Source organism: Pochonia chlamydosporia, assembly GCF_001653235.2.
Source record: "Pochonia chlamydosporia 170 chromosome Unknown PCv3seq00010, whole genome shotgun sequence".
In the NCBI taxonomy this organism is placed as follows: domain Eukaryota; kingdom Fungi; phylum Ascomycota; class Sordariomycetes; order Hypocreales; family Clavicipitaceae; genus Pochonia; species Pochonia chlamydosporia.
The window spans coordinates 648,991-664,907 of record NW_019154045.1 but is presented as its reverse complement, the minus strand read 5'-3'; the positions used below and the strand labels follow the sequence as shown (position 1 = coordinate 664,907).

The 15,917-nt window shown below is 35.8% G+C and overlaps 4 protein-coding genes across 4 annotated transcripts; 2 read left to right on the top strand and 2 right to left on the bottom strand.

Moving 5' to 3' along the window:
• Window positions 1–111: 111 nt before the first annotated feature.
• On the bottom strand, window positions 112–984 carry VFPPC_10142 (phytanoyl- dioxygenase protein; the record flags this gene model as incomplete). The annotated part of the gene is made up of 1 exon (XM_018288563.1): window positions 112–984. The coding sequence occupies one exon, from the start codon at window positions 982–984 to the stop codon at window positions 112–114; it is 873 nt and encodes a 290-aa protein (XP_018137162.1).
• A 662-nt stretch (window positions 985–1,646) lies between these two features.
• Window positions 1,647–3,291, top strand: VFPPC_10143 (amino acid transporter; the record flags this gene model as incomplete). Its single annotated transcript, XM_018288564.1, has 2 exons — window positions 1,647–1,974; window positions 2,039–3,291. 2 exons carry the CDS (start codon window positions 1,647–1,649, stop codon window positions 3,289–3,291), a joined length of 1,581 nt encoding a protein of 526 aa, XP_018137163.1.
• Window positions 3,292–3,735: 444 nt separating this feature from the next.
• VFPPC_10144 (gluconate 5-dehydrogenase) lies at window positions 3,736–4,503 on the bottom strand (the record flags this gene model as incomplete). The annotated part of the gene is made up of 1 exon (XM_018288565.1): window positions 3,736–4,503. One exon carries the CDS (start codon window positions 4,501–4,503, stop codon window positions 3,736–3,738), a length of 768 nt encoding a protein of 255 aa, XP_018137164.1.
• A 738-nt stretch (window positions 4,504–5,241) lies between these two features.
• On the top strand, window positions 5,242–6,530 carry VFPPC_10145 (endoribonuclease l-PSP domain-containing protein; the record flags this gene model as incomplete). The annotated part of the gene is made up of 2 exons (XM_022428694.1): window positions 5,242–5,660; window positions 6,524–6,530. 2 exons carry the CDS (start codon window positions 5,242–5,244, stop codon window positions 6,528–6,530), a joined length of 426 nt encoding a protein of 141 aa, XP_022284003.1.
• Between the last annotated feature and the right edge of the window lie 9,387 nt (window positions 6,531–15,917).

Genomic DNA, 15,917 nt, shown 5'->3' with positions numbered 1-15,917 from the left:
AATTATACGAATTCACATAGTTAACTGAGTCGTTTAATTTACATCCACTAGTATAGCCAATTGGCCCATGGTCCACCATGAACAAACTAGCACGTGTGCCACCAGCCACAGTCAAATTCCAATTACGTTGGCTATTTCCCCATAGTTGCTCTGCCAAAGCCCCGGGCTGTCCTTGGGAAACTGAGAACGAAAGGCAATCATTCTTTGACCGCGCTCACTGAGCTGCTCTGCCAAAGCCTTCTCAACAATGAAAGGGTACGCTTCTTCGGGGGTCAAGTACGAGCACTGGAAGCTGAGAGCGATGCCCCGTCTCTTGAAGTCTTGGGTGCGATTCGCACCACCTCCATGTACGACTTTACCGTTTATGAAGCAAGCATCCCCTGGGGCCATGATAGCTGGAACTGTATCATCTGGCGATCCATTGTTCTTGAGATCTGGCCATCTGTGGCTCCCAGGGATGACCCTCGTGGCCCCATTTTCCTGGGTAAAATCGGTCAGGGCAATCATGAAGTTGACACAAGCTTCAGGGGCATCAGGGCCGCAGTGTGTAAAGATGGGATACTGCACTTGGTCACGGTGCAGCTCCTGGGCCTTGTTTCCCGGTCCAATCTCGATAACTTGCGCCGTGTTTAGCCAATACGTGCCTGAGTCTTGGAGAAAGACAGCTTCGCAAAGATGGTGAATAATGTCGTTATCCAGAATATCTTGACGAAAAGTCTGACTGATGGTGACGAGGTTGGTTAACCTCTTGGTGTTGGTACCGTGGAACTGCTGGGTCCATTCATCGCTGTGTGTTGAGCCAGCAGCTAGCTGGTCCATGGCGGGCTGAATGTCTTGGTTCATGCGATCAACTTGATCCTGAGACAAAAGGCCTTTGATGATTACACCGCCGTCCTCGCGAAGGACTTTAAGAACGTCGGTGCAACTGCTGGACACATTGACATGTCGCAATTGGGTTGGTGTGATTGAAGTATTTGTAACCATCTTCAAGAACACAGAGAAGAAAAACAGAGTTTTGAGGAGACTCCAAGTACAGACTTTTGCGTTGCTCAGTTTTTGAGGCCTCCCTTCTGAGCTTTAAAGTAGGATATATATCTGTGTATGTTACTGTACCTTTACTAGGTTAGGAGTCCGCCGAGGCCAGAAATAAGTCGCGTCGTCTTGGGGAGAGGCAGGTGGGAGCCCCCAGAAAGATACCAAGAAACTGCCAACTCACAAGCAGCCAACATGGTGCCTCCCACTCACTTGGGGAACAACATGCGGAGGCTTGAAGTTCTTGCCGTATCCGGAAGGCGACCCCGAGCAAGCCAACCTACTGCCTTCTTCTTTCGTGCGTTGCTGATCCTCTCAAAATCCGGGGCAGCCTGCACGACTTGTGGCTTTCCGTGGAGGGAGCGTGGCGCGCGGTCTAGAGTTGCGGGTTGGTGGAACTTGATCTTTGCCTCGCCCGGACTGATATGATATTCTTTGCCTCTCGTTTCTTTGCATCTTTCGACCTATCAGATCATGGCGCTGACAAGTTGATATAATGCCCAACGATTTCCTACTCCCCCCCCCCCCCCGGGCCTTGGCCTCGTCTTAAGCCTACTCTATACATGAATGTGAATGAACTTGCACGGCTCAATAGGACACTGCCTACATTTATCATGTCTTCAGATACACCAAAGTCGACAAACTCCTCTGGCATCTCCCAGAGCCCGGCCAAGGGCTACGAAGGTTCCTCAGCTGTGCAACATCTCGAAACAGTAATGGATAGCCCAGACAGGCGCCGCCATCACTTTAATGTCTGGAGCACAATCGGTGTCAACTATTCCTTGATAGGGACGCCCCTCAGTATTGGAACGTACCTTGCATTTAACATCGGCGTCGGAGGAAGTCCTGTTTACATATTCGGCTACCTTCTAGCCGCTATTTTCCAAATGCTCATTTGCATCTCACTCGCTGAGATGGCCGCGGCATATCCTCATTCCAGCGGTTAGTACCCTTTGTACTCCAAATTGACATGCGTCTGGTTATTTCTTACACGTTGTCATACCAGGCCAAGTTTATTGGACGTCAATTTTTGCGCCTCGACGATATTCACGGGCCCTCAGCTACTGGGTCGGTGCTTTCTCCTCTGCGGCCTGGTTCTTTTGGACTGCCGGCACGTATCTGTTTGCGGCTCAGCTCCTGCTGGCCACGGCTAGTGCAGCCCATCCTGGGTACACTTCAGAGCCGTACCAACTGTATCTCTGCTATATTGCGGCGGCGGCCGTCGCCGTTCTCTTCAACATTCAGCTCTTCAGGTTTTATACCATTATCATGAGAGGAATAATGTTTTATGTCAATATAAGCGCCATTATTGTTCTCGTGACTTTGCTTGCAAGAGCATCGCCAAAGCAAAGCGCCCAGACAGTTTTTGTCGATTTTGTCAACGCCACTGGCTGGAGCTCTGACGGCTTCGTCTTTCTTCTTGGCTGTCTCCCTGGAATCACGGCACTAAATGGCTTCGACTCAGCAACCCATGTAACAGACGAAATCCCCGATCCTGCCAGGCAGGTGCCAAAGGTGATGATCTGGACCTATGCCTTGTCTAGCCTTTCTGGCTTACCCATGACCATCATCTTCATGTTCTGCGTTGTTAACGGGGATAACCTCCTGGCTCCAATCGGAGGGCAGCCTATCACGCAGCTCTTCTTGGATTCGACCGCATCTCTACCACTGACCATGATGCTCATGTCCATCTACATCATCATGTTCTACATCGCAAGTGGTTGTATGATGACCACCTTCAGCAGAGTACTTTGGAGCTTGGCTAGGGAGCAACATTTGTTCCTGTCTCCATGGTTGTGCAGACTTGGTGGTAGGCATGAGCTTCCTGAGCATGCCATATACGTTGCAACTCTTCTCGCATCTTTGATTGGGTTGCTCTGTCTCGGACCATCTACCGCGTTAAATGCCATCCTGGGGTCCGCAGCTGTTTGCTTCTTCTGCAGTTACATGATACCAATTGCCTGCCTTCTGTATGACAGGAGTCCTCTCCGCAGCAAAACTCGGACAGTAGATCTTGGGCCCATTGGCGGTACTCTGATCAACATTTTAGCCATGGCATGGATGCTTTTGTTGGGCCTTGTTCTTCTCTTCCCACAGTACATCCCTGTCGCCCCGGCGACAATGAATTACACCATCGCCGTGTTGGCCGGTGTTGTCCTGGTCTATAGCGTAAACTGGATATGCTACGCAAGGAAGCACTATCGCGATCCTCGGGATGCTCCGAGTGGAATTAGCCATGCATTAGGCGCAGCTGCTTAATGACGCTGATTGGGGGTCAAGGTTCATTTCGTTCAAAAGTAGGAAATTATGCATCTATTTTTTTCCTGAGCCGAAGAGTGCGGCCTAAACCTGTACTGTATGGAGTAGTAATCCTTATGCATCGTAGACTACATACTTTCATAACCACCAAATCCTGTAATTACCCTTTTGCTTAAATACATGACTGAACACCTTCGTTTATGCACCTCGTTTACTCTGAGAGATTACCAACACGTTGAATTCAAAGTTGATTTGCACAAGTTCGGCGGTTCAACTTGAAGCGTTCTGACTGGGGCGTTCGTAGAAGGCCACGTTATAGAGCCACACAGGTCGCGCACAAAGATACTAAACACGGCACGTAAAGCCTCACTTCCAGTGGCTTAAAAGCAGGCAGCCGCCTGGCAGCAGGAGAATTGGAACAGTAGGTTTATTCTCGAGAGGAAACTAGACAAATATAAGCCCGCCATTAGCATTGACCACGCTTCCCGTACTCCATCTGCTACTCTCATGACTCAAAAAGGCCACTATTGGAACTATGTCATCAACCGTGGCAATCCGCGCACCCGCCGGAGTCTCCTTCATCCTTTCGTCCCACTCAGCCAAAATAGCAGCATCAGTGTCCCTCAGCCACATGTCCGTAGCAATTGGGCCTGGATTGACACAATTAACAGTTGCGTTATACTTTTGGCCAAGTTCATGCGCCCACACCCGAGTAATTCCCTCTAGTGCGGCCTTGGAAGAAGCATACGCGGACATGTAACTTGTTCCAGCCCTGGCTGCAACACTTGATATGTTGACGATACGTGGTGCAGGGCCAAAATATGGCAACGCTGCCTTGACCAAAAACGTTGGCAAACGGACATTAGTATCGTATAGCTTATCCCATAGTTCATGAGTCAAGTCCTCGAGCAGCGCATCGTCTCCCGCACCAGCGTTGTTGATGATGATGTCAATATGTCCCCATTTTTGTACTGCAGTGGCCACAATTCTCTCGGGGGCAGAGCGATCGGTACCGTTTCCTTGCACTATAACTGCTTCGCGTCCCAGTTTCGTGATTTTGTGGGCAATGATTTCTGCATCATCCTTGGCCGAGTTATATGTGATGAGGACGTTGGCGCCTCTGCTGGCTAGGTCTTGAGCAATAGCCGCACCAAGGCCGCGAGAGCCGCCTGTGATAATGGCGACTTTGTCTTTGAATAGTTTTTCTAACATGTTTAAGATGCAATCAAGACGAATAAAGCATGGAGACTTTCAATGATACCTAGGGTAGCGAGATTGGTGCATGAGAGTGGCCTTGGCGGTACAGCGTATCCTCGTGTCCAGTATATGCTACCCAGCTGGCGAGGCCAACATTATAATAGAACTCAGCATTGCTCCTACTTTGTCTGTCATACTCGGTCAACAAAGCCCTCCCTCAGTTGATTGACTGGCTCAACAAATACCTCTCGGGACAGACCAGAAGCACCTCGCCGTCAGATACTGTTTTCAGTCTAGTTTTTGAACCGTTGTGGCAACCAGTACAAAAATGAAACCTTTATCGAATTCTTGTCGGCTCCACTAGTGACTCCACGTTTCGATGAGGCAAATGGTGGATTTACTTCGCAAGCCACTGTCGACCGTTTGGGTGGCTGAGAAGTCTGCCGGTTATCAAAGCCCCAGCTTAAGCCTGATTAGGAAGGTCATGGCGATGCCTATATGGAGTTTCGTATCACTTTCTACATGACTGCGAACTATTTGTCGAGCGAAATGGTCGTGATGTTCCGAGGCTTTTCGAGTCCATGACTGGATATATTAAAAAATTTAAATAGTTTGATCAACCGACGTCATGTGGACAGCCAAATCATCACCAACTATGCATTTTCCTAGTCACATGAAAGTCAAGTATGCACAAACTCGGTGACTTGACATCCAGAGCATATTCACTTACATCAAGTCTCAGGAAACATCACAATGGAATACAAACAAAACACATTTAGATCAAGCGGCTTCCGATCGTTCAATCCCAACTCAGGCTTTGCAAACGTCGGCAACGAGCTCGGTCTTTCCCAGGCAATCATCATACCCCCCAATGCCTCCCTAGTCGTTACTTCTGGTCAATGCGGGTTTAAAAACGACCTTAGTCTACCAGTAGATGTACGGGAGCAGGTTATGCTCGCATGGGAGAATGCGGACAAGACGCTCAAGGCAGCTGGCGTTGTAGAAGGATGGAAAAACGTCTACCAAATTGCTTCATTTGCGCCGTCGCTGAATGATGAGTGGGTCGATGCTATGATGGAAGCTAAGGCGAAGTGGATGGGTGATAATCGGCCGGCTTGGACGGGGGTTGCTGTTGCTGGGCTTTATAATAACGCTGCTGTTGAGATGACTTTGTATGCTTTTATTACTCCGACAAGTTGAGAATTTGATACAATTGAGGATTGTAATGTGTGTGATATGCCGACCGAGTGTCACGAGATATTATACTGGCTGTAGAAGAATACACGCTTACGTGTTCAAGCAATGCAAATTGTGGAATATATCTAACGCTATAACATAAGCATTATCTCTAAGTGCCTAAACGTTATTTTCTAACGTTATTTTCTAACTTAGCAACTATATTAGGATTCTTGCCTATTTTAAGGATTTATTCTCGCGTTACTAGAATTAGACAGATAAGCTTAATATCTTTTCTCTAAATAGAATTTACAGCTAGGTTTAAAGACTATTAAGCAATAGATAAGATGCTAGTAGCATTAATAGTATTATTAATTTGCTTAATAAATAGCTTAAGATTAATCATATTAAATATAGGACCTAACTATATAGTTAGTAACTAAGAGGCTCTTATTGCATGATTATATTAGATATAATAATAGGAAAATTAAAGCTTACTATAGCTAGATATAGCTTAGAGCTTAGCGTTTAAGCGCCTATTAAGGCTAGAGCTTATAACTATAAATACTATTATAGCGCTTATAGTAAAACGTGCTAAGTTTACAACTAATAGGATAGTAAATTTATTAAAGCCTATGCTAGAACACTTAAAATCCCCTTTAAATGTGTTATTCTTAGTATCTTTTTCTATTATATCCTAATATATTAGGCTTATATAGCTAGACTATTATAGAGAAATACTTTAGATGTATATGTTTATTACTTTAGTGCTATGTCTCTTCTAGAAATACATCATATAAAAGGCAAATAATATATTAAATTAAAAGCGTAAAAAGTCCTAATGTGAGTGCATAGCAAGTCGGTAACATAGCGAGTCGGTCACGCGCACTTACACCAAAAATACACATTTTATATCCCTGCAAAAACCACTAAAGGTAGTTTAAAATAGCTCTCTTAGATATATCTTATATTTAACTATATAAGTAGCTTACTATTAAACTTTTAGTACTAAGTTATATATAATTTTATAGAGAAACTAAGACTTATACAGTGTGAATATGAAATTTAAGGACTTCTATAGAACTAGCCTAGCTAAATATATAAAAATCTAGAATTATACTATTTATATAGTAATAAGTACTATATTAAAAGAAGAGCTATTTCTAACTACTATAAGTAGTTTTAATAGGGGTATAACTTTATATGTACTTGTATAGTGACTGACTCGCTATGTTGACCGACTCGCTATGCACTCACGTTATCTAATATTATTTCCATATTATAAGGTAATTCTATATATAACGTGAGTGCATAGCGAGTGCGCTAATATAGCGAGTGCGCCACGTTTAAATACCTCCCTGTAAAGATTATACAAAAAAATAACCACAATATAAGAAATTAATTAATCTTTACTGCTATTCTCTTTATTAGATATTTCTATATTAATCTAATAAGTTTAAGCATTATAATTAGTCTTACTATATATACTATATTGCTATCCCTTTATCTTATTCTAAGGCTTATAACCTCTAGTTTTATAATCTTCTTACTATATCTGCTCTTCTATATTATTCTAATCCTAAAGAGCTTATCCCTTAGTAATAGTTATACTACTGCCTTAATGTAAATGTATTTTTTTAGCTCTATACTACCTGCTTAGTAGTATATTTACCTCTTAAAGTTAGTTAACCTTAGCCTTTAAGAGAGCTATCTTGTGTATTATTCTGCATATACTCTTTATAAATTAATCTATAGTAGCTAAAATTAATATTAGTAAGCTTTTCTAATAGTAACTAATTTATCTTTTAATATAATTAGTTTATAAAGTTACCTTAGTTAGATTATTTAGGGTCTTTAGAACCTATAGGTTTAGTAGCTTAAGTGTAGCCTTAACTAGTATTAGAGTCTATAGCCTTATATCTAGACATAATAAGATACTATTTTAATTAAATAGAATAAGTTCTATACCTCTAAAAGCTTCTTAGATATTTTCTTTAGTTATTATAGCCTTAAAAGCAGTATAAAACGCGGGAAAGAAGTTAGCTTGTATAATATATATAATATATACTCTTATAAGTCCTTTAATTTCTTTGCTATATACCTTCTTTAGCAGCCTAAAATAGCTAATATCTAATAGCTAAAGAATATAAGATAAATAAGATAGCATATAAAGCATAATAATCTTATATTCTTTATAGAATACCTTAAATTTAGTTAAGTGGTAACTTTTATATCTATCTAGAATAAGAAGTTAATATATATTATAAGTTTAGGATTTAGTATACTTTTTAAAGTGCTAGATTTAATCTATAGCTTTCTTATTTATAGTCTAGCTATTATAAGTTATAGAGATAACCTAATTCTTTAGTAGCGCGCTATCTTTATACTAGTTTCTAAGGTAAAACTGCTTTATAGCTATAATAAATAGCAGGATAGCTTTATCTTAGGAATTAATAGACTAGAGTACTAAAACCTATTTTCTATTACCTAGTTAAGCTAAACTTAGCTTGCTATATCTATCTAAGCTTATAATTACTATTATAATTAAGATTATACCTATTATAAAGCTAGTCTTATTAAAGTTATAGAAATTATCTTTATATATGCTATATTTTATAACTATATTATATATAAGCTTAAACTAAGACTTAATTATCTTTAGATCTTTATATAAGGCTCTCTAATAGTTATATTAATGCGTAAAATACGTGGTAAGTTCTTTATAGCGCTTAATAAAGTTTAAAGCCTATTGCGATCCTATAGGAGGCATATTATAATTAGTAAGTAGATAATTTGCTATATCTTTTATACTAGTAAGCTAAGAAGGGAAAGATTGTAAATCTAAGTTAAGAATATATTAAATAATTATTAATTCTTCTAGATCTATAAGTTTTTAATAGTTAGGTATAGTATTATACCTTAATTAGATGTGGTTATATTTTCTTTATAGTGTATCTTAAGAGATATAATAGATCCTTATAGCAGCCTAGATGCTTAGTTTTAGCCTTTACTTAAGAGCTTTAATAGCTAAGAGTAATTAACTTTTATTTAAGATAGAATCTATAATTTTTTGGTGGAGATATTTTGCGGTGTAAGGAGCATGTTTGTATTTTGGGGCAAAGTAGCGCACTTGCTATGTTAGCGCACTCGCTATGCACCCACGTTAATATCTAAAGTTATAGCGTATTAATAAATAGACTCTTATCTAGATCTAGCTCTAGCAGCTAAAAGTAACTTTATAAGTCTATCTAGTAAATATATAGCCTTACGCTAAATAATTATATATTAAATTATTATCCTAATAATATAAAGGTTAGAACTTTATATTAAGCTATTTTAGGAATACATTATATTCTATTTTCCTAATATAATTAGTCTTATTAGCAGATCTCTAAGCTTTTATGTAATGCAGTAAGTCTTTCACAATCCTACCTATTAAAACTACTTAGTGTAAGGGACTGGCCTAGGGGCTCCTGCAAACTAGCGTCACTAATAGTAACTTTTCTCATAAGGAGGGAAGAAGAAGAAAGGGGTTAGCATGGTTCCTAGCGGCACCCTTATAGGGTCCGGTTAAGCTCCGGTCAGAACCCGTGGCGGGTCCTTAGGTAGCTCTCTCCACGTGCCCGTCTCCTTCTTTCTTAAGATTCGAGCGTTACGCTTGAATCCATAACACTTAGCTTATTTTGCTTACCTCTGTGTAAACCTCTAAAGGCTTAATAGCAATACTATTATATTCTAAGGTAATACTAATAAGTCTGCTAGATAAGTGCTTATAAGTATTATTATGCTTAGTCTTTAATCTATAAGACTTATTAACTATTAAGTTTACTTATAGTTATTAGCTATACTAGAAGTTATAAATAATACTACTACTATATAGTAGAGGCTATAAGAATGCTTTCTTAGTAATAAGACTAGAATAATAGAGATTATTTTAGAGCATCTTAGGTCCTACTAATTATACTTAAAGAGTATAAACCCCCTATTATTAGCTAGATATTATAGATATCCTTTTAAGCTTTTACTTCTAAGCAATTTAGCAGAAAGTATTTAAGGTATACCTAAAGTATCTTTAAAATATTATATTAATATAACTATTTTAAGTTAAGAGTAGCTAATTCTTTACGCTTATAAGGCTATTTATATTATTTATACCCCTATATTAGATACTCTTACACTACTATAAGGCATAGGAGGTAAAAGTATCTTAGCTAATAGGCTTAGGCATAATATTAGTATATTTCTAAAAGCAGTAAGCTTTAGCAGAAATATCTAACTAAAACTATATACTTGCCTACTAGTAATAGAACTAAAACTTAGAGATATTAAGGTAAAAATAGTAGAAATTTAAGAGTTCTTAACGCAGGAAAATCACAGTAAAGAAGTCTATAAATATATTATAGAAGTTTTAAAGACTATACTAGGTTAGAAGGCAAAACGCTAAAATATAGAGCTAGGCTTAGATAGTAATAACTAGGTATTAAGCATAGAATTATTACTTTCTAGAAGGATTAGAGACTATATTCTAGATCTTTTATATTATAGAATATAAGCTTAGCATAGAGTTAAGACTATATTTACTGTAATAGATCTAGATAGAAAAGTCTTTAAGGCAAGTAACTTACAATAAAACTACCTCTTACGTATTACTAATAAACTTCTTAGATTTATACTATAATACCTATAATAGTATATATGCCTCTTAATGCTACTTTTAATACTAATAGAGTTATTCTAACTTCTAGAATAGCTACTAGAGGTACCTAGCCTGCTAGTTCTATTACTCTGCTAGTATATTAAGATTGCTTAACCTCTTAGCACTATTATAATTTAATCTAGAGGCAGAATAAGCACTTTTAACTACTTTAAATAATTAGAGGTTTTTAAGCTAGTATTCTTATAATAACTACCTATTAGATAATAAGAAAAGTAGAACGCTTAGGCTACTTTCCTAAAGTAATTTAAAGATAACTGCTATTACTCTAGCCCTAGTATCTACCTAACGGGTTAGTACTATATGTTCTATATGTAGCACTAGGCTAGCTACCTAGGTGACAGTTTAGCAACTTGTAACTGCCAGACTTGCTACACGTATTTCCGGATTTGCAGTGGTTTGACTTAATGGCACCAAAGAAATTCAACCTAAAGAGAGATAATTTTTGGTATGTGTGGCTAATACTTTGTAGGCTAAGACGCGCAGCTTATGCTACTTACTATAACTAAAGCACAGGCAAGTACACGCAATAGCTAATAGAATGTGAGTATCTAACTTTTATGCTTAGCTAGTATAGGGAATAGCAGTACAGCCTAGGAAATATATATTAATTATTGCGTAGATATTCTATTCTAAAATATAGCATATAGGTAAGATACCATTATAAGAATAATTATTAAGTTCCTACTAACTAGTATTCTAATAGTAGTAATAACTTAAATCTTATAATGTGACACTAGAAGAAAGGCTAGAAGTATTTATTCCCTAATTTATATGTCTAATTTATTATTTTAGAATATATACTAGTTAAATTGCTAATATTTATTGCCCTTAAATAGCTCTATTAATAAGCACTATATTAACTTTAATAAGTTAAATAAATAGTATAAATTAGCCTCTATAGATATAAAGAGGTATATTAAGGTTATAAGAAAGCTATATAGGGTAAAAGAAGAGCTTACAAAATAATAGTATCTAAAAGAATAGTTTTACAGTAAATTCCTTACAAATTATATAGATATAATATATAATAATATATAATCTAACGTAATCCACAAGCGAGTGGAACACACAAGCAAGCAGAACACTCCACTTAGACTTAATAAAGCTGTTCTTTAATGTTAATTTCTTCCGCCTATAAACATGCAAGCTGTACAAAATAAGAGAAATCTAATGCTAGCAATTTAGGCTAGGTAATAAGACCGCAATCTTAGTGTACAAGCTACTATACAGACATATAATATTAGCCTTATAATATTAACACGCTAGTCTAAGAGAATTACATCACAGCGTAATACTATACCTAATTTACAGAAACTTACAAATTTAGAGGAATCTATAATCCTCTAATACATTCTTAACCTAGATTTACAGTTATTTTCTCTCTAGCTTAGTAGTATAGAAGATATAGTAAATTACCTGCTTATAGATTATAATGTGCCTTCTATTAGAATTAACTAGGCTTTAAACTTTATTAAGCGCTATAAAGAGCTTACTATACATTTTACGCATTAATATAACTATTAGAGAGCCTTATGTAAAGATCTAAAGATAATTAAGCCTTAGTTTAAGCTTATATATAATACTATTATAAAATATAGCATCCTAGATAAGGATTTCTATAACTTTAATAAGGCTAGCTTTATAATAGGCGTAATCTTAACTATAATAGTTATTATAAGCTCTAAAAGATATAGCAAGGTAAATCTAGCTTAGCTAGGTAATAGAGAATAGGTTTTAGTACTTTAATCTATTAATTCTTAAGGGGAGGCTATCCTACTATTTATTATTATTATAGAGCAATATTATCTTGCTAACTAGTATAAAGATAGCGCGTTACTAAAGAATTAGGTTATCTTAATAACTTATAATAGCTAGACTATAAATAAGAAAGCTATAGATTAGATCTAGCACTTTAAAAAGTATACTTAGCCTTAAACTTATAGTATATATTATCTTTTTATCCTAGATAGGCATAAAAGTTACCACTTAACTAAATTTAAGTTATTCTATAAAGACTATAAGATTATTACGCTCTATATGCTATCTTATTTATCTTATATTCTTTAGCTACTAGATATTAGCTATTTTAGGCTGCTTAAGAAGGTATATAGCAAAGAAATTAAAGGACTTATAAGGGCATATATAACCTATATTATAAAGGCTAACTTCTTTCCTGCGTTTTTTACTGCATTTAAAGCTGCAATAATAAGAGAAAATATTTAGGAAGCTTTTTAAGGCATAGGACTTATTCTATTTAATCTAAAAAGCGTCTTATTACGCCTAGATATAAGGCTATAAACTCTAATACTAGTTAAAGAGGTACTAGAGCTACTAAATGTGTAGGTTCTAAAGACCCTAAATAACCTAACTAAGGTAACTTTATAAACTAATTATATTAAAAGAAGAATAAGCTAATATTAGGAAAGCTTACTAATATTAATTTTAGATGCTATAGATTAATTTATAAAGGGCATATGCAGAATAATACATAAGATAGCTCTCCTAAAGGCTAAAAACTAGCAACTTTAAGAGGCAAATATACTATTAAGTAAGTAGCATAAAGCTAAAAAAACACACTTATATTAAGGCAGTAGTATAACTATTTCTAAGGGATAAGCTCTTTAGGACTAGAATAATATAGAAGAGTAGATTTAGCAAGAAGATTACAAGATAAGAGGTTAAAAGCCTTAGGATAAGACAAAGGGATAGCAATATAGTATATATAGTAATACTAGTTATAATGCACAAACTTATTAGATTAATTTAGAGATATCTAATAAAGAGAATAGCAGTAAAGATTAATTAATTTCTTTTATTCTAGTTGTTTTTTTGTAGAATCTTTATAATAAGGTAGGTTAGGGTGTTCTGCTCGCTTGTGTGTTCCACTCGCTTGTGGATTACGTTATATATAATAAGAAGACTAGTATTATAACTTTTAGCTATGTCTTAAATAGTAAACTTCCTATTTCTCTGTATGAGAAGGGAGGGAAAGGCAAAGAAGATAAACGTATAACCTAGCATAGCATTCTAATGCTACTCTTAATACTCTAAGCAGAAATATTATAGTTTATTAACTATAGAAACCACTTAATCTACTAGTAGGGGGCCCTAGCTAGCAGATATATAGAAGTCTTCCCTAGATAGCAGCTATTATCTACCCCTCTTAACTTGAAATTCTATCCCTACGCCTTATAACTTTAAGGCTATATTGTAACGGGCTGAGCCTGATGGTAGCTCGGCTTGCGCTCTCGCCAGTAAGCAAGATTAGCTGCATCAAGCTTAGGAGCTTAAGAGCTTCTCGAGCTCTCCTTTTCTTTCTTTTCTTTCTTACCTTTAGATACTCGTAGTAGTCGTCTAGCTAGTTGTTAATACACTCAGCTTGAACCGTTACATATATTATATACCACCCCTATTAGATATATATAGGCTAATATAAAACTAGGGTTTATCTGTAGAGCTATAACTTGCTTTAGGATGTAAGAAACACTCTTTAGGTAGTTAGTCTCTAAAATCTCTTATTAATAATGCTTCTCTATTTGGGAGTATTTAGGAGTATTAGTCTAGGCATAGTAGCTTTCTGCTTTAACTTAGGAATCTGCGTTCCTCTAGGTTGCCTCTATAGCTAGATTATAATCTAAATGCTATTTCTAGACAATTATTACTACTAGCTCCTTATATTAGCTAATTTATAGATAAAGGTACTATTATAAAATAGAGAACATATAATAGCTTATTGCATAAAGTAGCCTACCTTATACCTGCTAGCAGAATATAAGCTCCTCCTTAGAATAAGGTGACAAATTCACCTTAAACTAGTTTAGGTATATCTAGGCAACTAAGTTTACTACTAATATAGGTTTACATCTAGGTAACTAAATTTACTACTAATACTCTATACGCTTGCATAGTAGTAGCTTTATAATTTAGATAAGAGGCCTACTTGCGTAAAATACTATTACTCTATATATAAGGTAATAAATTTACCTTATATAGCTTTATAACTTAAGGTAATAAATTTACCTATTAAGTAGCTCTTCTAAACTATAGCTATATAGCCTAAAGGATTAAAAGAAGAAAGAAGGTTCTTAAACCTCTTAAAGGAGTATAAACCTTATATATAAACATAAAGCTCTACTAAGTTAAAAGGGTAGTATAGGTATAATAGATACTTCTTATTACTCTATAGGGAGCCTATAAAAACCCCTAAAGAAGTTATATGCATGTAAGAATTAGCTAGAGTAAAGTCACTCTTACCCAGAGCATTGCCGATTGTAGTTTTTGTAGTATTGTAGTTTTTCTTAAATAATTTATATAAAATAGACTAAAATACTTATAAGAAAATAAAGTCCCTTAAAATATAGATATTACTATAATAATATTAAGACTTACTAAGAAAAGTGGGTCTTAGGGCTTAGGTTAGAGCTAAAACTAAAAAAACTATAAATGTAGTTTTTTTTACATAGAAATTTGTAGTATTTTGTAGTATTTTGTAGCTTAGGCTAATTATTAAGCAATAAGACCCACTTTTCTTAGAACTACATTGTAGTTTTTTAGTTTGCTATTTTTAGATATAAATAGTTACCCTATAGCTATTTTAGTCTATTTAATATAAATTCTTTGTTGAAATAAAAAAAACTACAACATGTAGTTTTTGACAATGCTCTGCTCTTACCCCTACTAGTTGCCTAAATATAGCTACTTAGCTAGTCCTACTCCTATTTAGGGTTTACTGCATATAGGTTTAAAAGAGGATTTACTATATGCACTTCTATTTCCTGCTAAGCACTAGATTTATGCTCTATTTAAATTAGTTTTATATATTAGCTAACTAAGAATTTATATCTATATATTAACTAGAATTTATATATAGCTTTAATTTAGATATAGTTTTACTAGCTAACTTTTATATAACTTAGGCATATTATGGATAACTTAAAGTAAACGCAATAGACTTTCCTAGTAAGAACTAATAGACACCTTAGCTAGTCCTATAGTTTATATATATTTTTATTTGTTTGCATTTGTGGAAAAAGTAGATAGTATCCCTAGCTACTACATTTATACTATGGCAGAACCCACAATATATATTATAGAAATGCTAGGTGCATCTTATACACATAACAGTTTACTTAATCTAACTAGCTATTTAAGTATATAGCTATATTATGCTTATAAATATAATAGATATATAATATAAATATAAGAGTATAATTATTATAAATGCCTAACTTCTCTATTTATACTAATTATCTAATATAAACCCTAGTTAAGCAGCTAACCCTAACCCTTTAGTAGAGTAACCCTAAACTATAACTAATTAGATATAGCGCCTAGCATATAAAAGCTAGGGTAAAAAGCTTAGACTACTTAACTATATTTACACTAAATCTTTCGGTCTAATAACCTTTAAACAACGATGAGGGAATCTGCCTGAAAACAAAAAGAACTATACTTAGGTTTATTTAGGATTGCTACAGTAGGGTTAAATGCTAACCCTAATCTAACCCTAAGCTCATTACATATAGTTGTTAATAGT